Source organism: Epinephelus fuscoguttatus, linkage group LG18 (assembly GCF_011397635.1).
Source record: "Epinephelus fuscoguttatus linkage group LG18, E.fuscoguttatus.final_Chr_v1".
Classification (NCBI taxonomy): Eukaryota; Metazoa; Chordata; class Actinopteri; order Perciformes; family Serranidae; genus Epinephelus; species Epinephelus fuscoguttatus.
The window spans coordinates 6,464,142-6,486,237 of NC_064769.1; the positions used below are offsets into that span (position 1 = coordinate 6,464,142).

Here is a 22,096-nt window from a genome sequence, read left to right on the forward strand (position 1 = left end):
CCACACTAAACTCCATGGTGATGCTGTCACCATCTGTCTCCCTCTCTGCCATCCTTCAGAGTTTGTAATGAACTGTAAAAATATCCAGACGTGCAGAGGCTGTCGGTTAATATCTCTACCAAACGCTCCCCTCAGTATGCTACCCAGTCTTATGAAGTCCCAGGGTCCACAAATCTAAAGTCAAACTCCTTTAATTAATTTAAAAAAAAGCAGAGCATCATATAACAATTCAAACCTTCCGCCATAATGATCACTTCCGCTATCCAAGGTCACTTCCTCCAGTGTTCATGGGTGCTGCAGGCCCCTTTAAACACTCTGTGACGTCACTTGTGGACTGAACCAGTGCGATGTGAGGGAAAAGAGGTAAGAGTGATCACTCTGTCTCGAAATCCACGCACCAGAAACATAACAGACACCGTCACAGGAAGCTCTCCCATCAGAGCTGCCTCTCTTTATAAAGCAACAATATACATACATATATATATATATATATGAATATATCATTCATGTAATTTAGCACTAAATTGACTTGTTTGCAACTGTTTTAAAAGGCAAAATTGTTGTAGTCTACTGCACCATTTGATTTACATATTATTTATATTTTCAATACATAAATAATCAATCTAAGCTATTTTATATATGTTAATAGGCTATAAAATTCAATTATTGTCCTTTTTTGTTTTATAGATTTGTATTGTTCAAACCCCAACAGGTTAAGATGTAAAAGCTCTAAGTTTCAGGTTATGTGGAGCAAAAAAAACCAAACTGTTTTTTTTTTTTTTTTCATAAAGTAGCCTAATTTTTGTACTGTGATTATATGGGCAATTTATTTTTAGCCTTTTTGCTATGAGTAAATTGTCGACCTACTTTTTCAACATTGATTGAATTAATTAACATTGTGGTTGATTTAGAGTGATTATTTTCAATTTGTATATTTTATTTGATACAATATTGTCTACTTAACTTTCGCTTTCTGTATGATTGGGACTACGTAAGCTTTTTCTTAAACCACCTCTGAGTGAGTCAAGTCTCAAATAGACGATCTCTGAAAGCGTGTGTGTGTGTGTGTGTGTGTGTGTGTGTGTGTGTGTGTGTAGGCTGTGTGTGATATCGCAGACGTCACAGCCTGCCGTTGGTCCAGTTCAGTTCAGATCAGATGAGCCGTTGGTTCTCTCTGGGGGCAAACTAAACTAAATTCGGACCTGAAGGTAGTTTAACCCGGGAGCTCCCAGCCCACACACTGAGCCGGGGCACTTTTTATTTTTACTTAACCCGAAATAACCCGCATAAACAGCCGGGGCGGAGGGAGGGAGAGCCGCCGTTAACGTAACGCCCGTGACGTCGGTCCGCCCGGGCTGCTGCTCCGCTCGGTTTACTACCACGCTGTTTGTCTGGAGGGTCCTTATCGGTGTTTACTGAGCGGAGATCGATCCTAACGGAGCCTAATTGTGGGATAGAGAAGTGTGTCATGATGGAGAGAAAGAGGACGGACTGTCCCGCTCTGCCGCCCGGCTGGAAGAAAGAAGAAGTGATCAGGAAGTCCGGACTGAGCGCTGGAAAGAGCGACGTCTACTACTACAGGTACTCCGTCACACTCATCGATCAGTCAGTGATCTGTCCGGTCCCACAGTAAACCGGTGATCGATCAGTCAGCCTGTGTTTCAAGATCCTAACTCCGTCTGTCATCGTCAGTCCTGAGCGAACTAACGTTACTGCTCAGACAAGTTGATCACAAAGTGTTAAATGAGTCAGTGTCAGACAAGTTACAATGTAGCGTACATTCTGTCATGTTCCTGTAGGCGTTTATAGAGTGGCTCTGTGGTACCCAACACGGTGTCAGCGGAAAATTCAATTTTTTAATAACAATCCTATAATATTCTATAAATATTTAAATCATTCTTCTGTAGATGTTTACACATCGGCTCTGTGGTTGTAAACGAGCTGTTAACTGAAGCTGATGGTTAACTCAGGGCCATAGCAAGGTCCCTATATCACTTTATTGGCCTAAAAACATACTGAGCTGAGATTGAAATGTGGCTGATGACACGCCTCTCCTTTACCATTTCTGAGTAGTTTATCACTGGGATGCCGCTGCCTATCTACTGACATATGCCACTTACAGACAGGGCATCACATATATTCACTGGCAGATACCTTTCCACCAGTAGCCTATACACTGATGATACTACACTCTTGTTTTAGTGTCATGTTAATATGCAGTCTATGCCACATTGACAGTTGGTATCACTCTTCCTCTGCATGACTCTTCTTACTGACATATGCCAAATAAACACGGCATGCTTATGTACCACTGACAGATACAACTTTTCATCACATATCGGTCAAAATCCAATGGCTGCTAATGTACCTATAATTATTATTAGTGTGTTCTTTAGTTTCTTCTTTTGTGGCTGGACTGCAGCAAAGTGGGGTCAGCCTTTTAAATGTTAAAGTCTGTCCCTAACTTGCTGAATAAGTGAGTGATGAAGTTACACCATTGGTCGGTTGAGTGTTGGAGTCTCCCCACTGGCCAGTACTCTTTCAGAATGAATGGGCTCGAACAGCAGTGTTGCCAGATGGGTACTGTAAACTATGGTGCCAGAAGCTTAAAATTATAATTTTTTGAAGAAAATTATTGAATGGGAGTTGTACAAAACACACATTTAAATGACCTTTTGACATACCTAAAAACCCACTCACATCATTTTTTTTTTTTTTAAAGCTAGCTGACATGGCTAGGATGCATGGAAGAGGATATATATGGTGACCCTGAAGGTCAAAACACAACAACATCTCAGAAATTACAGCGTTATTTCAAAATATACATCATTTCAGAAAACACAATGACAAAACACAACATTTTAGAAAAACACAACAACAATAATCATATAGCTATGTCAGACAGCTGTCATAGCTATGTTGTGGAAGAGGGTATATATGGTGGCACTAAAGGTCAAAACACAACAATATTTCAGAAAAACACAACATCTGACAAACACAGAATTTTAGAAAAACACAACAACAAAATCATAGCTATGTCAGTTGGCTGACAGAATAGAAGAATAGAAAGAACTTTATTAATCCCCGAAGGGAAATTCAGCTGTCCAGCAGCTCATGATAAAATAGACATAAAATAAAATAAAATAAAATACGTTAAAATAAAACAAGTGCACAAATAGACATTAAATTAATATATATATATATATATATATATATATATATATATATATTTCTATAATTCTGCACTCAGTTGCCAGTTTATAAGATATGCCCAGCTACAGCGAATGCAGTTTGACACAGCTGTCGTGTAAAAAAATTCTGTTTATGAAGGTTCAGTTTTTGTTGAAACAGTTTCAGTATGATCATTTTGTAGATTCCGGTGCTGTTTAACTATATCTGAAATGTACAATACTGTACAATACATATTAATGCCATTTATTTATATATAAGCAAAAATAGCTCAATATAATATATGAATATTGTAAGACTGAATTGAGAATTCTGCAATGTATGCAATTTGCAGTAACATATAGGTCAAAACCAAGTATATTGCTGGACTGTGTATGTAACCGTGGCTTTTCATTTGAAAGAGGAAGTGGCAGTATTCACTCAGTCATGGACTTTCCCTAACAGTACTGGCCCTACTGTTACAATTAAGCCAAAAAAAATTAATATAAATACACAGAGATGTACTCACACCAGAAGGGACCTGCTTTCTGTGGAGCTGTACCCACTGGTCAAGCTCATTTTTGCTCTATTTAACACAATCATCACCTCTTCAGCTCCAGCGGGTGGCATGAGGGCTGATTTATAGTTGCATGTAGGTTCTACGCAGAGTCTACACCATAGCCTGTCTCTGCGTCGCTCTGCAATTACACAACCAAAACCCTAGTTATCAGTGGGGATTCTGTGCCACTGTGTTGGGTTTCTGTGAAGTGCACTTAAGTAAACTAGCACACCTAAAGCCCAAAACATTGCTTAACTGCAACAAGAAGAAGTAGAAATAGAATAGAATAGAAGTACAAATTTTGGCTCCATTATAACTCATAAGGTTCACTGACAAAATTGTCTTTTGCCCCACAAATCCAACATGCTAACATTACTAGCATAAGCCGATGACATTTTATATTGCAGAATTTCCCCTCAGGGAAATATAAAAAAATAATAATAATTAGCCCAGCAGCTAGTGGCGCATGACGCGTTTCCTGCCGTAAAGCAGATTTTTTTTATATTCCGGCACGGGTGGCAGAAGCTTATTGCAAAGATTGCAAAGCCACTAAGTAACCTATGTAAACGCTGATAGTCTGATTTTACTGCGGCCACTACCCTGTGCAACCCACATTATTTTCATAATGATATATTTAGGAAAATATGCTATTTGTTGCCTCTTTAACAAACAGAATTCAGCTCCATTATAACTCACAAGGTTCACTGATGAAACAGCTGTCTTTTGCTAGACACATTTCCCCAAAAATCCAACATGATAACGTTATTAGCATAAGCTTATGACATTTTATATTGCATAAATTAGCCTAGTGGCTAGCAGACTTTACCTCCAGTACTGATATGAAGCCAGGATAAATCACACACAAGACTTCAAATGCAACTGTATGGGGGCATTATTGTCTTCACATTTTATGATTTCTTATCTGTGAAATAAAAATAAATGAAAGCTTTGTTTCCAGCTTACACAATCTACAGGAGGTCTGCGTCGCAGCAATGTGTACTTACCATAGTACTTAAATTTCTGCAGGGGTGCACATCAGTCCCTGCGTGACTCGTGGAGGCTGGACAGCCATCGGCCATTATCGTAGTGTGCAATAAATTCAGAATAAAGGAACAACTGTAAACAAAAAGTCCTCCTGAGAACGTAATACAAGACTGTCAGTGCCCACATGCTTCTGTCAGCACCTATTAATTTCAAACAGAGCAACAGCCAATGCGGGAACACCAACAGGCATGTCCTCACTCACGCCGACCAATGGTATAGCTTCATCACTCAATCACAGACAGACTTTTGCATTTATAGGGCTGGCTTTACATTCTGTGGTCCAGCCAAGAAAAGTATCAAAAAATTAGCCGCACTGCAGACTTCAAATCAGGATATCTCAGCCTCTGCTTTTTTATGATCTGTCTCTCACAAGTCCACAACTCTGTGGAAGTGCAGCACTTAATCAGTAGAATATTTCATAAAAAATCGTTATGAGTAAGTTGCAGCCTTATTATTTATTTATTTTTGTATTGTTTATGCAGTTTTTCTTCATATTGCATCATCATATTTTGTCCAACGACTCTAAATAAGTGAGTTCATATTCCACAGGTACAAGAGCTTGGCAGTAACATCTTAGCATTTAACTACCTTCTGTCTGTCTGTGTTTTTCTGCTTCAGTAAGCATCATATTTTAGTTCAACCCTTCTCTAAAGCTGATCGAAGTTCGCTCTGAAGTTTTAGCTTTTAAATTTTTCCTGATTCTGCATCCTCACTGTTAGATCGCAGAGAGAATCATGTCACTCCTAGTGCAGGTCTGTGGTGAGGCTGTGACGCAGCAGAGCCATCGGCTGTTCACTTCCTGTTGATCAGCGGAGCGGAGGCACTGCGCGATCACTTCGACAACTCAGAATCAGAAATGCCTGACCTCCGTCACATCCTGAACCTTCAACATGACGGAGATCAGCGGTTCAGAGCTGAGGCTCGACTTTCTTTCAGTTTGCTTTGTAATGTGACTCATCAGTTCCAGTAAGGAAACCAGTCAGCATGTCTACTTACTGGAAGAGCAGCAACACCCTGCTGAGGCCTCTGATGGCTCCGTCTTTACAGACTCATGTGTTTTTTTATCAGGAACTTTATTCAGACAGACATTTTTTTCAGTTGTGATGCAGTGATGCATATGACATCAGCAGCTATAAAAAACATAGAATATTTCACTCGGTGTCAGCACCATATAGCTTCAGTAATGAGCATGATGAATGATGAATCATGATGAAACACAATATTCTATAAGGTGCTGTGACACACACACTCACTCACACACACACACACACACACACACACACACACACACACACACACACAGAGTCTCTGATCTTTGCGTCGTTGCTGCTGACCTACATGTCAGACACAGCTGAAGGACTGTGTGTCTGCTCTTGTACCTCTGTCTTTGTGAGGACCAGTTCAGACAGTGAGGACATGTTGCCTGTCCCTCACTTCTTCACAGGGCTGTCTGAGGGTTAGAGCTGGGTTTTAGGGTTTAGGTGTTTTAGTGCAGAGGAAGTGTTCCTGCTGGTGTCAGATGTGATGTCATTGCTGACTAATTCAGCTGTTCTCAATACAGAGTATGCTAAGTGTGAATCATGCAAGTTGGCAGGTGGAGCAGTAACGTCATGGAGTCTTCCTTGGATACCTGACAACTGCTCAGAGCCAAAAATGTAGTGATTTTGCACTTGGGTTTTTGTATGATTAAACAAATTAGATATAACGTGTCAGTCAGTCAGCTTTAGAGGTGCTGCTCGACAAATTTTGTTTTGTTGTACAGAGCCAGGCTAGCTGTTTCCCCTTGCTTCTTATCTTAAAGCTGATTTAAGCAAATCAACTGCTAACAGCTCATATCAGCTGGAATGTCATTCTGCAAGTTACTTTATGACAGTCCAAAATCAAACTTGTCTGTCATCAGGTTTGTGTGCCCTCTGTAAGCCCGCATCTATACTTGACCAAAGATCATTTAGAATGTAGAAACTTAAACAAAAGGAACAAAATTTCATATCTCACTATTTTTAGGCTGAATGGTGATACACATATCTCTGTATCATCTATGAAATGGGCTACATGTTTAGTTGCAAGTAAAAGCCAGCTGCAACTGAAACAATAAAAAAATTTGTTGGGGGAGTTAAATAGTCATTTTCCATGACCTTTCAAGTAAATCTAGTGCTGGAAAATGATTTATATATTATTAATCTTATTTATGCACATAGCAACAACAAGGAGGCCGAGGGAGGGAAGAAGCGAGTCATGTCTTGTATATAAAATGTTTGTGTTATCACTGCATATTTTTAACACCTCTGTCGCCTGCATCCAGGCACTGTCTCAGTGTCACACATTAGACTACGATTACCAAGAAGAATGGTGATGTGCTATGATCCACCTCATGCACAAACTAGAAGTGCAATGCTGGATTGCACGTGTGCTACTGCGGTAATTCATTCATCTCACAGACTGGTTTAGCGCAACATATGCAACCTATAGAGCGATGTCACACTGTATACTAATGAACAGACAGATTAAACAGAGGAGCAGCTCTGTATTGCTCTTAGTGTTGCTGGAGAACTTGTGAGTGAGTGAGTGGGGCGGAGCTGTGCAAGATGCACACCGTCATGGCTTTTTGGAAGAACAGTGTTATGTAACACAACTTGACCCTATATGGATGTAAACAGTGTTGTCTAAATGTGTATCTTGCTTGAAAATATATTGATATATTGTACATAGTTGTTTTGCCCACTGTACAATCACCAGAAGGCTTTGGCAGCCTCTTCTTTTTCTGTGCCCTCCTGATATTTTACCAGGGTATGACAGTATTTGTGTAAAAAAAAAAAAACAACAACAACCTCAAAAGCTGAGTTACTGGTGATAGAAGTCATTGTAGCATATAATTCATTGTCTAGCCTTGCTGGAGGACCTGATGACACTTGCTGCCGCAGCAGATACTGAAATATCAGTGGGCTGAATGTTGATGTGTTGAATTCAATCATGTAGCTGATAAAATGCTTTTGTAGTTGGGAGGGTCACCTCAAAAGAAAATGATATGTGGCAGTACTCCCAAACAGGAGCAGAGGAATGTTTCTTTTTTACTAATCCTGCACATGGACGTTAAACACAACTGGATAAAGCACTGGGGGTGGGGCCTTGTTCATTCTTATGAAAGTTGCTAACTGATGCATGAAGCCAAAAAACATGAACTGCTCATGTATAGTATTACCTGAATGATGCTTCTGCACTGTGTGGCCCATAGAGCAGGTGCACTCAAGACTTCCACTGACTGCGCTGGCTACTTCCTATTTAATGCTCTGCTAACTTAAATGGCGATTGAATGACTCCGGATTCCAGCATCTCCATATCACTTTAACAGATAGAGGAGCATCTGTATTTTTGACATTATTAAAAATCGTACCTTCTGGATTTCAAAATACCTCGCTATACCGTAACATCTTGAGACCACCCAAACCTCATTATCAGCAGACTGAGGGCTCTAGTTTCGCAGACCGGGCGCGGCGGGGGCGCAGCGCACCTGTGCTTCACCAACTGGGTGTGGCCAGGCGGATTTTGCAAGTTTGGCACACCGTGCACCTGGCACGGCTATTACTCTTTCCCACCTCCGTCCCTCCTACCTGCGCAAGTCGGAAAGAGGGAGGAGAGAAGGCGTGGAGTGGGTTTTACACACATCATACCAATCAAATGAGCCCCTCTCCTTGCCCTTAAATGTGCCGCGCGGAGGCATAATGAGAGTTTATTCAATTCGCCATGGCAGAAGAGATCAGCAGCGTCAGACGGCCAAACTTCTCCCAGGAGGAAACTGATGTTTTGGTCCAGGAGGTTCAAGTTCGCAGTGTCCGAATATACAGAACTGTGAGCAGACCTCCACGGGCTGATGATGCAAAGGTAGCCTGGGAGGAGGTCACCACAATTGTAAATCAATGTTGCGTTTCTCTCGAGCGCGCGCTCTCTCTCTCTTTCTCTCTCACAGTCTCACTCTGTTTCTTTTCTTTTGACTTTTCTAAGATGACAGATGCTGAATATATACCCCCTATCTGATGCAGTGGCTGTTTGTGGTTGGCTGAGAGGGATGTGAACTCATTAGTTTGCAGCTGTGTTAATCAAACCAGGTTGGGTTTCCATTACGCGTGCCAAACGTGCCAAATGTGCCAAACGGTGCCAATCCCCTTTGATCTGACATCAGATGTGACGGGACAGTCATACAGAGATACATTTATGTGCTGATTGCAGATAGTTGCATTGAATAGTGGTTTTGTGGCTATTTATTGCATTGTTAATGTGCCTGACATTCTGGAAACCTGCCTGTGAGGTTTTGGTGACGTGCGCACTGTCTGCCAGTCAGCCAAACTTCGGCCTGCACTGGCTGCGCTCCGCCTGCGCTGACAGTAGACCTGGTTTCAGCTGGTGAGCTTTTAGTGCGCCTTTGACGAAGCCTTTTGGCATGAAACTGTCACTGCACCAAGCTGGATCTGTCAACACCTCCCCCTGCTGCGCTGCCACACCCATCTCAGCGCAACTCTGTCTGTCAAACTACCAAACTGAGCGTGCCTCGGGTTGCGCTGCTCGAAACTAGCTCTGTGCGGGGTTCGCCACCCTGCACTGCGCCAGGAAACTAGAGCCCTGAGTGTTTTTGTAGCTCTAGCAACTGAGTGTCAGGTCCTCTCTCTAGGTGATTGCTTCACGTCAGTTTCAGGAGATGCATTCTTTAGTTGAACTTTAATTCATATCATATTAATAATCTAAACTACCTAGTTTAATAGTTTAGAACCAGGAACTAAATATTTGGATGAAGTCGCTCATGAAAATAAGGTAGGCCAGTCAGTAGGTCACACATCTAATTTCAGTGTACCACATACAGAAGTATTTAATCAACAATTTAATTGTCTTCTGCTGGGATTTTAATAAATATCTGTTTAGACGTCTATTGGCACATACCCAATGTTAAAAGACTTGGAATGGGGCCAAGAAAAAAACAACATCCCTAATTTAAGTGCTACAAAAACAGCAGAGCCATCAGTTAATTACCACCAGGGATGCTGACCAGCAGGTCCTGTCTGGCTAGGGGTCCTGACATCTATGAACAAGTCAGAACAAATGATCAAGTTCGAAATGATAAATCAACAGCATATTTTAAAGTAAATGTCTTTAAAATGTCTGAAATAGATCTCAAATCAGAATTTGAACTCAACAGTAGTATTACTGAAATAATAACAATAAAGACTCTTGCCAACATCCCCTGTCACTGGTCTATGTGCAATGCATGCTTGTCTACCCCAAGTCATCACAAGTTAGCTCACAAAAAATCCCCAATAAAATGCATTGCGCAAGAACACGTCTGGGCCCTTGGGTAGTACTTGACTAAATGTGAACACAAGCACAAACAAGAGCACCGGTTAAGAAAAGCCTTGCATCTCAAACTGCGTTCAGGTCCTGTGGGTGGGAGGCATTTCCATGGTTGCACCATCAATCGACTGAAGATGGCAGCTGACAGTGTTAATAATGAGGAGTGTAATTATCAGAGTGGATGAAGACTTTATCCAGCGACAGAGTTAAACATTAACTTTGATGATCCAAATGTTTGAGGATAAAATGAGACTTTAGGTAAGGTGTTCTGAATGATGGACAGATATGAGGCAACATGTGTGTTCTGTGGACTGCTGTATTGTCTTGTAGTTTTTCCTGACAATTGAATGTCTGCAAATTCTATTTTTTGGATATCTAAAATTAAGATAATGATATCTTTAATTACAATATCTTTATCTGTCTGATTCTTCTTCTTTCCTTCAGTCCTTCAGGGAAGAAGTTCAGGAGTAAGCCTCAGTTGTCCCGTTACCTTGGAAACACAGTGGATCTGGGATGTTTCGACTTCCGGACAGGGAAGATGATGCCTGGAAAAATGCAGAAGAACAAACAAAGATTCCGACATGACCCGTTCAGCTTGGCCAAGGTAACACTGATGGTCCAGGGCTGTGGCTGTGCTGTGGTTGTGTTGTTATCAGATTATCAGATTAACACAGCTCTTCCTGCAACAGGTCAACAGTTCAGCAGGTCACTTGACAAACACTTAACCCTCTCACTCACTATCTTATGAGTGTTTTTGACAGGGACTTGTCTCAGTCAGTTTGGGTGTTTTGACCAGGCCTTTCTCTGTCTCATCTGTGTTATGTTCACAGACTTCTGTCTGGGACATCTCAGGCTTGTTGGTTTTCACTCTGACTTGTCTTATTTTCACTGATGCTTTGATTCAGACTTGTCTTCTAGGTGTTTGGACTTTAAAGCTATAGTGCGTAACTTCTGTCGCCTCCCAGCGGATAATGTGTTATTACAACTAATAAGCTGGCGGCACTTCCATGTACACAGAGTAACACTCGCCACACACCGTGTACACAGAGTAACACTTGCCAGTCGCCACACACCGTACACAGAGTAACACTTTCCTTTGTGGTAGGATCCACTTCTGAACCGGGTCTCGGCCGCTTCTCCGCCATGTTGCTTTCTCTTTCTACCTGCGCTCTACCTCTTGCTATGACACTCTCCGCTCTTCCTCCCCATCCCTTCTTGTTGTGAGGAAGCATTTCCTGTGTGTCTGCGTGGGAATGTCGCCAGTGGACACGCATACTAAAAATGATATATATTGAAAAATACCGCAAGATGTTAGAGGAGCCGATCGGCTTAATCAGCATTGTGTCATCTCCTCTAGTAGTGGCTTGGGTGAAACGGACATTTACGGACCTGTACAAGTTACGCACTATAGCTTTAACTTGTCTCAAGATTGTAGACATTTGAATCCAAATAACTCAATCTTTTGGACATTTGAATCCAACATGCCCTGTGGGTGTTTTGACACAGACATGTCTCTGTCATTTCAGTGTTTTGACTCAGACGTTTTCGGTTCTTCTCAGTGCCTTGATTTGGAATGTTTCAATGTCATGGACATTTGATTCTTGCTCTCCGTGTATTTTGACTGCTTTATGTAACATCATAGGTTACCCAATGTAGAGATGTAGAGAAAATTAATGAGAGTATCTGTAAAGCATACAATCTTCTGCCTGCCTACATATAAATATTGACCTTTTTCTGTGGTGTTGGCATTTCAAATCTGATGCCTGCAATGCACATCAAGCATGCGTGTCTAATGAGGTGCGTCAACTATCACTTTAAGTGTGTTTGGACCTTCAGACTTGTCTTGTGGGTTTTTTTTTATCTCAGTCTCATAGGTGTTTTGACACCTGTGGGTGTTTTGGCTTTTCTCAGTCTCCTGGCTGTTTCACTCAGACATGTCTTGGTCTCATCTTGGACATGACTTCAGTGGCCTGGTGGATTAGTTGTTTGTCCACACCTCTTTAATTGGCTGCATCACATCTAGCATTTTCAGCTGCATTTTCCTGACATCTAAGAACAAACCTCACAACAACCTTTGGTCAGCTCACACACTCTCCACACACACACACACACACACACACACACACACACAGGGCCATACGTGACACAGGGGGGATAAATCCTCCTCCAATATTAACTGATTCTAGCAAAGCCCCAAAGTGTTAGTACTGTAGCTCTTATTTAGAACTACTTGACAGCCAATCAGAAACAAGGATTTTCCACAGCTGTGTGTGTGTGTGTGTGTGTGTGTGTGTGTGTGTGTGTGTGTGTGTGTGTGTGTGAGGTCAAGCGTGTGTGCTGGCATGCCTCTACGCACGTATGCATGTCTGTGTGTTGTTTTGTGTTTGTGTGGTGCAGTCTCTAAGATATCAGCAGCACTGACTCCTCCCAAACAGCAGAGCGTATAGAAAGAAACTTCTCAGTGTTCCTTTTTAAGTGCTTTTTAACACGCACAGAGTGACAAAAATCAATCAGTGAAGTTGAGGTATGAGGAAGGAAGGTCTGACCATCAGGTACAGTTTTCTGTTTATAAACTCTCATGTGACCTTCATGACCTGAAGTAACCTGGAATACCAGTGGAAAGTCCTGCTCATGTCCCATAGAGGCTGCAGTGTTCATTACAACCACAACATGAAAGTGACAGCAGTAGAGCTATAGATGTAAAGCTTGTTCTGATGATGGCGCTAGAGGAAAGGTCATGGAATTGTTAACATCTGAAGGGTTCATCCTCTGGGGAGCAGGAAGACAATCAGAGCTCGGGTGTACCAGTCATCTCAGAGCAGGAAATCAGTCCTCGCAGGCCAAAATGTTTCAGAGTGATGCTTTTAGAAGTAAGCACATTTTATGAACTTTGATAACCTGTGAAATGGTTGTCAGAGTTTTCTGGAGGTTTTCTGGTTTTCTCCGGAGATGTAGGTAGAGGTATCATTGCGTATTATTGGTCTGAACTGGGCTTTAATGTATGACGACAAAACTTCTCAAATAAAGATGAACGCAAGCGTTTTTTTCACTAATAAATTGATGATTGACTATTTTCAGATTGCAGTGCTTTTTGTAGTTTTTTTTTTTTTTTTTAAAGATTATTTTTTTGGGCTTTTTGCCTTTAATATACAGGACAGTGTGAAATGGTGGAGACAGAGAGAGTGGGGGGTTGACATGCAGCAAAGGGTTGCAAGCCGGAGTCGAACTCGTGACCACTGCAGCAAGGCATCACCTCTATACATGGGGCGCCGGCACTATCCACTAAGCTACCGACGCCCCTTTTTGTAGTTTTTTTTGTGTTTTAGCAGACTGTAAGTACTATGTTATTTGGTATGTTTCTTGTTTGCTGTAGCTGTCTCACTCGTCTTGTATGTCCGTGGAATGTGTTTTATGGATTTAGCAGTGGTGGAAGCCAAATCCAAATTACCTGCAGTGTGGGGCAATGAAGTGAATCTTGGAGAAAAGAAATGACACATTCTTACTAAAAGTTTAACATTGGATTCTTTTTTGCCTTTGGACTCATTTGCGGTTGGCAAACCAGCTTACGGGTTCCTTTTAGGTTGAATTCATGAGCAATAAAACACATCAATGCTCGCTTTAGGACACGCAGGGGTTTAGCTGCTGCAGCCGTACTTGGTCTGCTATGACCAGTGGCTTATGGTGGCTAATGTCAACAAATGTCGCTGATGAAGTCCCTAACATATAGCTGAAAGCTTAAAAAAAGATAGTAAGTGGGCCTTAACTAAAGTTTAATTTGTCACACATACCCAATGTCAAGAATAAACTTCCATCCTCATATGTTGTTCACTTACTTGATGACTATGTGCCCATCTGTTGGCCATGTCACAGTTTTTCATACAAACATAAAGCAAGAAGAAAGCACTCTAGGAGACATGTGTGCTGTTAGCTGCTTGTTATTACATTCCATTCAAGTCAGGCTGCCCTGTGATGATGTCTTCAAAGCAGGTGGTTCAGAAGAATCTTGGAAAATGAGAATAAATTCAAACACTGTGCTCAAAATCAATCACAGTTTATTATATAGTGCACTAATCACCTTCCAGCATTATATGTGCAGTTTGAGTGTCAGACTTCTGAATCCTGGGAAAAAAAAGGTGTTCATGGCATGTACGCTACCCACAGTATAAAGTGCCATATTTTGTACAGTGACTGCTGTTCAGACTCGCTTTCAGCTGTTTCTTTTTTTTGCATTGTATTTTTGCATATATAACCTTGATCAGCAGTTCCCAAACTTTTTAGGCCACGCACAGCCTTCTACAGTCCAACCAGGTTGAGGCACTCTAAAGTTGAGTTGATTTCTGGTTTTGCTGGGCTGCTCTGGTTTACGAGCTTAAACCGGTTTGATTGTAACAAACCAGCTGAACGGGCATTTGTCATAATGACACGTTTTGGCAAATTAAAAGTAGACTACATCAGCAACCAGTGCCAATGGTGTCATGGTGCTAAATCCAACTTGTGTAAGTAATAAGCTATTTGACAATGTGATTAACATAATATTATGTTTATACACTAACTGACTGGAGCAGCTAGTGTTTGACAGGTCATGTGTAATGTACTCCTGAGGCCAGGCAACATGATGGAGATCAATTTCAGTTGAGGGTGGGAGATGTGCTTGCCAGGCTTTTTGGGGTGACGTACGAGACGAGACGGCTTTCTCATTTCCCTTTTAAAAAACATACAAACACGGAATGGGTGGCCATTTTTGTTAAGCTGGTAGTGGAGGTAGTAGCAGAGCCAGTTCTAAGTATGTTCCACTTAGGACTGGCTACTGAGTGAAGTGCGACAAATTCGGTACACTGCTTTGTCCTGAGGTTTGGCTTTGTATCAAACTGGTAGAAAATTTTAACACCTGCCCAACACTTACACACCTCCAATCTCTCACACTTTCAAAAAAATCTCGGTTTGCCTATTTGTAGCCACATTAAGGTCATTAAGTTTAGTTAATGAGAGCACACGTTTACCATTGCTGCAACAGCTTCCAGATCATGGTCAGAAGGCACAGAGAAGACTTTGTTTTGCCTCTAGGACCTAAGTTGATGCTCATTCCAGGGCTAACTTGCTTCACTTTACCTAGGAGCTGGGAAGCAAAACAGGGAAACTTTACTTGGGTGTTGACGAGCTGCAGTGTTTGTTCATAGGCAAACTGAAACCTACACTGTACATTTACTACCACTCAAAAACGTTACCACTAATTTCCTCTCTGCTCCAATCACCAACAGCTTTTTGCTCTGAGCGCATCCATTGTCATGCTCTATCTCACTTGGTCACACACTCGCTATGCACTGAGGTATTCCATAAATAAGCTATACCACTCATATAACACATGTATCAAAATATTCAAGAGATCCCAACAATGCACTCTCGAGATTCAAATAAAACTGAAACTACACTGAAGAAAAGTTTTATTAAATTGCAACACATAATTGCAAAACAGAGAAGAGGATGGGTGACACACTGCAACTGTCAGCAAAACCACATGTCCTCATAATTTGACTGAGCAGCTGAAACAGAGACGTCAGACGTGTAGAAAGGTTCAGAAGAGGTCGGTTCTCCTTTGAAGCACAGCTGGTTTTAATGCTGGTTGTCACTATCATTGTCCAGCCTAATTTAGGTGAAACCACATCCATGTCCACATGATGAAAGCAGGCTGCCAGACATCAAGACCCATGGAGGAAACTGCTGCTAGCTAGCCCAACCTGCGGTCCCTGTTCCTCACTCACCACCAGTTGAAGACTACAAATCAAAAGGTTGCTTGGGTGTTGGAGGGTGGTTTGAGCTGGCAAGTTGCTACAGCCACTAAAAGTTAGTCTCCATGAGCTATGACTGCTACAGTAGCCTGAAAAATAGTAATAGTGGTAGTTAACAGGATTTTTTGTTTTTCATTTCAACCAGCCTCCAGATTGTGGGAAGTGTGTGCAGAGGAACGGCGTTTGGCTTTTGCCAGCGATGGGCAGGGAGCTCCTGGGGTTGGTAGCACAGGGGGGAGCCAAACACCTGGAGCACCCTTCTCATTTGCCAGCAAAAGTCAGCAAAGTCAGCCGGCAAAAGAGCAGGGTGCTTGTGGCACAAATATCTGCACACACTGCACACATTGCAGTAACAGAGCTGGTTGAAAACCAGCAACAGTGGTTTCAAAGTCACTGATGGACTCAAGCTCTGCCGTTTCACAGGGCGCCCAGCTATAAAATGCATCTTTGAGCCAGCACCTCACTTCCTGCCCTCTCAGTCACTGGGCCTGATGCCTGGCAGCCTGCTTTGTCATGTGTCCTCCATGATTTCTCTGTAAGAGTGAGATGGGAAGACTGATACCAAAAGTGTGCGTGCGTGCGTGCGTGCGTGCGTGTGCGTGTGCGTTGTCATGGTTTGTACCTTTCTGCTGCTGCTCTTCACACATCATTACTTGGGAGTACACACATACACACTTCCTGTTGTTGTCTATGAAACCTCAATGTAGAGTTAACCATTTAAGCTCAATTGACACACATGTACGCACAGACATATAAACACATACACACAGTTTACAGGATCAGTATCACCCTGTCTCACATTAAGGAAGGTGCACCAGATCAGGAAGGAAGGAAGGAAAGGAGGAAGGAATAAAGGGAAAGAACAATGGAAGGAAGGAAGGATGGATGGAAAGGAAGAAGCAAAGAGCAAGAAAAGGAAGGAAAGAAAGGTGGGAGGGAAGATGGGAGGGAGAGAAGGGAGGAAATAAAAAAGAAAGTAGGGAAGAAGGACAGGAGAAAGTTAAGAAAACATGTGACCAACACCTAGACTCTATCTCTGTCTCTTCCAGGGAGGAAAACCGGACCTGAACACAGCCCTGCCAATCAGACAGACGGCGTCCATCTTTAAACAGCCCGTTACGAAGGTTACAAATCACCCTGGTAACAAGGTGAAGACAGACCTGCAGAGAGCGAGCGAGCAGCCTAGACAGGTGAGAAGCTAACACACTCACACAAACACAGACTCATTGTGGTGTCGCCATGGTAATGCCTGGGGGCGAGGTCAGGCTGTTACACAGCGCTGGAGGAAACCAGGTTGTCATGGTGACATAAGCCACTAGAGGGTGCTGAGGTATCATGGGGAAAAAAGCAGCATGGAACACAGTGTACTCTGCACAGGGAATGAAAGATGATGTGATGACAGGCAGAAGGAGAGAAATTGCCAGAGAAGGAGGGATGAAAAGGAGAAAAATAAGAAGGAAGAATATGATAAATGAGGAGAGAGTAGAAAATGTAAAGGGGAAGGAGTAGTCAAGAGATCAGAGAAAGAGGCAAAATAGAGAGAATTGTTAAACTCTCTATCATTCTTTTATTTGTTTTCTTTCATTATAGTCAAGTCTGTAGTGTAAAGTATCTTATAAAAATGCAGTATTGTATAGGTAGTAGTACTGTTACTTTTTAAAGAGTATCAGGTTTGTATCAGTATCAGAAACTTGTAGGAGTGTAAATCACCAGTTTCATCATGATATGAGTTCATATTGATTCTTTGGACGAAGATGACATATTTGCCGATATCACAATCTGCAATCAATATGAGACGATATTATACGCCCACACAATGTACTACAAAAGAGGCTGTCACCCCCTTTCTTTTTTGTTTTTGGCCATAAAAGATAAAAACAACACATAAATAATAAGTGCAGTGAAGTTTATTTTAAACTGCCTCCACTAACACACATGAAACAGCACATGGGATAAGTTAAACTTCAGGGCTTTCTGGTGGAAAGCACTTTCTGGAAGAAATCTTTTCATTTTAACCCAAACCATGATCTTTTATATGAAACTTCAGGACTCTCAAGCTTAAAACACTGAAGGCAAACTTCTTTTAACAGCCATAAAATATGGTTTACCAACAAGATCATTTACCAAAGATATCAAAATCAGCTCATTAATAACTGTCAAGGTTCATCGACAAAACAATAGTTTTTTTGCTAGTCACTCATAGCAGACTTAATAGCAGCTTAATAAATGATATGTAACATTATCATTTTTCTTACTCAGCTATGGTTTAAAGTCACTGCATCTCTTGACAGAACAGCTGGTTGAATTTCAGCCTGATTGTACGTTTTTTTTCAGTCGAACATTGTTGAAACAGAGCAGCTAATGTTGCTGTAGTTAGAAGTTAGAGTAAGATGCTTGTCCAAGCAGATACGTCGTGTTTTTATCTTGTAACAACATTGTTTTCATACGGCAGTTGATTTGTCTGCTGACCGATATTTTTGTATAATTGAAAATATTTTCACTCTGCAAATTTTTTTCCCAAGTAAATAACATTATCCTCATTGCCTCTCTCCTGGCTGCCTGCCATCTGCTTGCTGCTTTTTGATGGTGATGCAGAATTTCAAAATTAAGGTGTAACCTACAGATGATGATATGATTGATGTTTTAACTTCGTTGTTTGCATTGATGATATTGGATTGTTTATTATTGAGTCGATATATAGATCCAGATTGATGGATCGCTGCGGAAAGCAGCCCAAGCTGACCAATCACAGATCTTGTCCTCACGTAGTGTTTCCATAACCGCTGTCGCCTGGACAAGTACTTACATTTTTGAGGAAATGTATGCAGCTACACTGTAGCCTACTGAATAACCCTGTTGTTCTCACCTCATATTTCCTGTAAAGATACTGTATTGTTGGGATACCTTTGTGACTCTTTTTCTGTAGGTCAGGATCAACAGTAAAGTTTTGTGGTTGTATTTTATTCCATTGTTCTTTAGGCTCGGGGGTGTCCTTTTTTTCATAACTTCATAAATTCCTGAAATTTCACGGGGGCATATAGTAAAAGACGGCATTTGTGTGCAGCACGATACCATATGATACAATACATCCTCATTACAGCCTCTCCAGTATGAGGTTAATGGAAAAATAAGCATCTGTACTTATGTACAGTATTGAAATCATAAATACCCTGGTATACTGTAATGCTGTGATACCACCCAAGTCTAAGATTCATCCTTGCGATACTTAAAACTGATCCACTAAAAACACTTTCTGTAGCTGCTTCACAGTATACCCAGTGGTTGCTGTCGGAAAGCTCTTAATAGTTTGGTTGGCATCAACAGCATCCCAGCACAACAGCAGGCTCCAGCTCGGGCAAGAGGCCGATCAGAAAACAATGAGACTGAAGGAAGGAAGGAAACTTAACTGAAACTACCGGGATCCTACAGTCCACAGCAAATATTCAAATCTGTCTGCTATCTATCTGTCTGTCTGTCTGTCTGTCTGTCTGTCTGTCTGTTTGCAGTTGTTTTGGGAGAGAAGATTGAAAGGTCTGCGGTCATCAGATGTCACAGAGGAAGTCCTGCGGACCATGGACCTGCCCAAAGGCCTGCAGAGTGAGTCTCCATATCATACGCCTGAACTCCCACCATGTTTCAGTTGAAACCTCTGACCTCTGACCTCTCTCTCTCTCTCTCTCTCTCTGTCTCTTCAGGTGTTGGTCCAGACTCCAGTGATGACACTCTGCTGTCTGCCATCGCCAGCGCTCTGCACATGAGCTCTTCTCCAATAACAGGACAGACGTCTGTGGCTGCCGAGAAGAATCCTGCCATCTGGCTCAACACGTCCCAGCCACTGTGCAAGGCCTTCACTGTTACTGATGAACACATCCGGTGAGAGACACAGCCAGACAGGCAAAGATACCGTCCAAGGTTAAGAAAAAAAAAAAGACAAGTACATGCTGGTTAATTAAAAACAACAGGAAGTCTCACAAATCAACACACACAGCTCGTGGGGCCATTAAGGTACTTTAAAACCCTTAGTGTCTGATTGCCCCAATTTGACTCAAAACATACACTCTCTCAAGATTACAAGTAGGTCAAATATAAACACATGGACATGATACACAGTTTTTTAGATTCATGATACAGACACTTTCTGAGGATATCTTTGATAGATTTTGCGAATAAAACAAATTTACCTGCAGAACTTGCCTGATAATCATCATCAAGTTTTCTTCACTACCAAAGTAATCCAGTGATGACAGTCTGTTTATCTGTGGGTACATTGCAAACTGGAACTTCTAATATCTAATTTTGCTTACTTTTAATGGTGCTAATTGGATGACAACGGAGACTCTCAGGAATGTGTACTTATACCAGCTGATGTAGCTCCAGTTGCTGCCCCTTTACACTCTTTGGCTATTCTACAGCTCTGGACCAAAGAATTAGTAATCATTATTATTGTATTTCAACAGCCCTATTGTTATAGCCCCTATTTTTTTGTTACCACTACTGCTAGTAATTACAAGAAAGCTTACATTCATGTCAGGCTCTCATTTAATGAGCAGCATCTTTGGTTTTGACATTCTTTTTTTTTTTTTTTTTTTTTTTTTTGTACATGATAGAAGAGGCTGGTGACTTATTCAGCAATAATTCTATGTTTCCTACTTGACATTCATACTGTCAACCTTGAAGCCTTGCAATGTGTATTATGATTTGGGGGAATATTTATACTAATACATTCCATCATGTTGCATCAGATGTCTTTTGAGCTCATAGTTTCTAAAAACTTATTGTTAACCTGTTTAAGTGAGACTAGTATGTAACTTTAGAAAAAAAAGTCTTTTTTGATTCAATTGCTCCCCAATCCATAATTGGTGTGATATAACCAGTAACTTATTGTGGCTTATATTAGCAAACTTTGGATAGATATTGCTGTGTAACTGACATTACTGAGTCAATGCTACTGTTACACCATTACCTTTTCCCCAACAAAATTAGTGCATGTATGTGGGTTTTTAAATGTGAGGTAACCTGTTAAAAACTGAGCAAACTGTTAGTTCAGACAGGACATGATGTCAAGCTCAGCTCACTTCCCAGCTACATCAGCTGATCTCAAACAGCCCAATCAACTGATGGATCAGCTGATTGATGGAAGGGAGTCAGCTGATAGATCACATGATTCTTTTCTATGCAACCAATTGGCAAATCTCATTCAGGATGCCCTATTAAAACTGCTCTGGCCTGCCTACTGTTGCTGCTTCCTCTGCAAACCACTTGCAACCCACCTCCACCCCAGCTCTTCCTTTTCATGCTGTGTCTGAGTTATAAGTGTCATTGATACCTACTCTGTTCTCTTCTCGGGATCTTTGCTGCTGCTCCCCCTGTCTTAGGTTTTATATGTAGGGGCATGGAAGGGCAGGGAGGATTGCTCTCTCTGCCTCAGGCTTTCCTCATATATGCATGGAAGGGCAGAGAGGTGTACTTTCTCTGCTTTAGGCTTTCTGCATAGGCCTATAGAAAAGGCAGAGAGGCCCTAGAATAGAGCCATACCGCTAAATATAGTACTGCAAATGGAAACAAAGCTTTCTTTGACTAAAGTGGTCCTGACTGAAATAGGCAATAGACTGCCTTCCCACTGCCAGTAGACCAGAGCAGTGTACATAGCTGCACAGTAGATGAGTATGCCTTTCTGTTTTTGTTTGTGTCTGGTGTGTCGTGTTAAACGTCATAAACGGGCTTGAAAACAGGTTAGTAAACAGTAGAAGGCAGAATGGGGGCCTGTGAAAATGTTACGGTAGTTACTTCATACTCTTCTCTTGCTTATTCAGTTTCTCTCTCAAACTTGGTGCGGACTGCATTTTGAATGAAGTTCAAGCGCTGCTTGGATGGAGACGGACCATATTTTGGTGCAGCCCGTCATTGTATTGTGCTGGCAAGGGGGCTTAAATTAGCGTGTCCATCTGGGTGCCGTATTGCCATCACTGCTGATTGGAGCCAATATGAGCTGGAGCCAACACTGCAGAGTCAGTAAATACTGATTGCAACCTTTCCTGTTAAATACAAAAGCAGGCATTATTGGGTTTCTTTGTCCAGTGGGAAAGGGCTTGAGTCATCATTGAGTGAGTGCTACTGTTATACTATAACCCTTTTTCCAACAAATGTAGCACATTGCCAGCAAACCAGAGCCGTGTATACAGCTCTGCAGTAGATAACGATG

At 41.7% G+C, this 22,096-nt stretch overlaps 1 protein-coding gene across 1 annotated transcript in view; it reads left to right on the forward strand.

The window, feature by feature from the left end:
* The first annotated feature begins 1,095 nt into the window (after positions 1–1,095).
* Positions 1,096–22,096, forward strand: part of mbd2 (methyl-CpG binding domain protein 2) — a 51,622-nt gene continuing 30,621 nt past the window's right edge. The window contains exons 1-5 of the mRNA XM_049603953.1: positions 1,096–1,581; positions 10,553–10,712; positions 16,944–17,084; positions 19,401–19,491; positions 19,590–19,767. Of these exons, the coding sequence (XP_049459910.1) occupies positions 1,469–1,581; positions 10,553–10,712; positions 16,944–17,084; positions 19,401–19,491; positions 19,590–19,767 (683 nt within the window). The 5' untranslated portion in view covers positions 1,096–1,468. The remainder of the gene's footprint in view (positions 1,582–10,552; positions 10,713–16,943; positions 17,085–19,400; positions 19,492–19,589; positions 19,768–22,096) is intronic.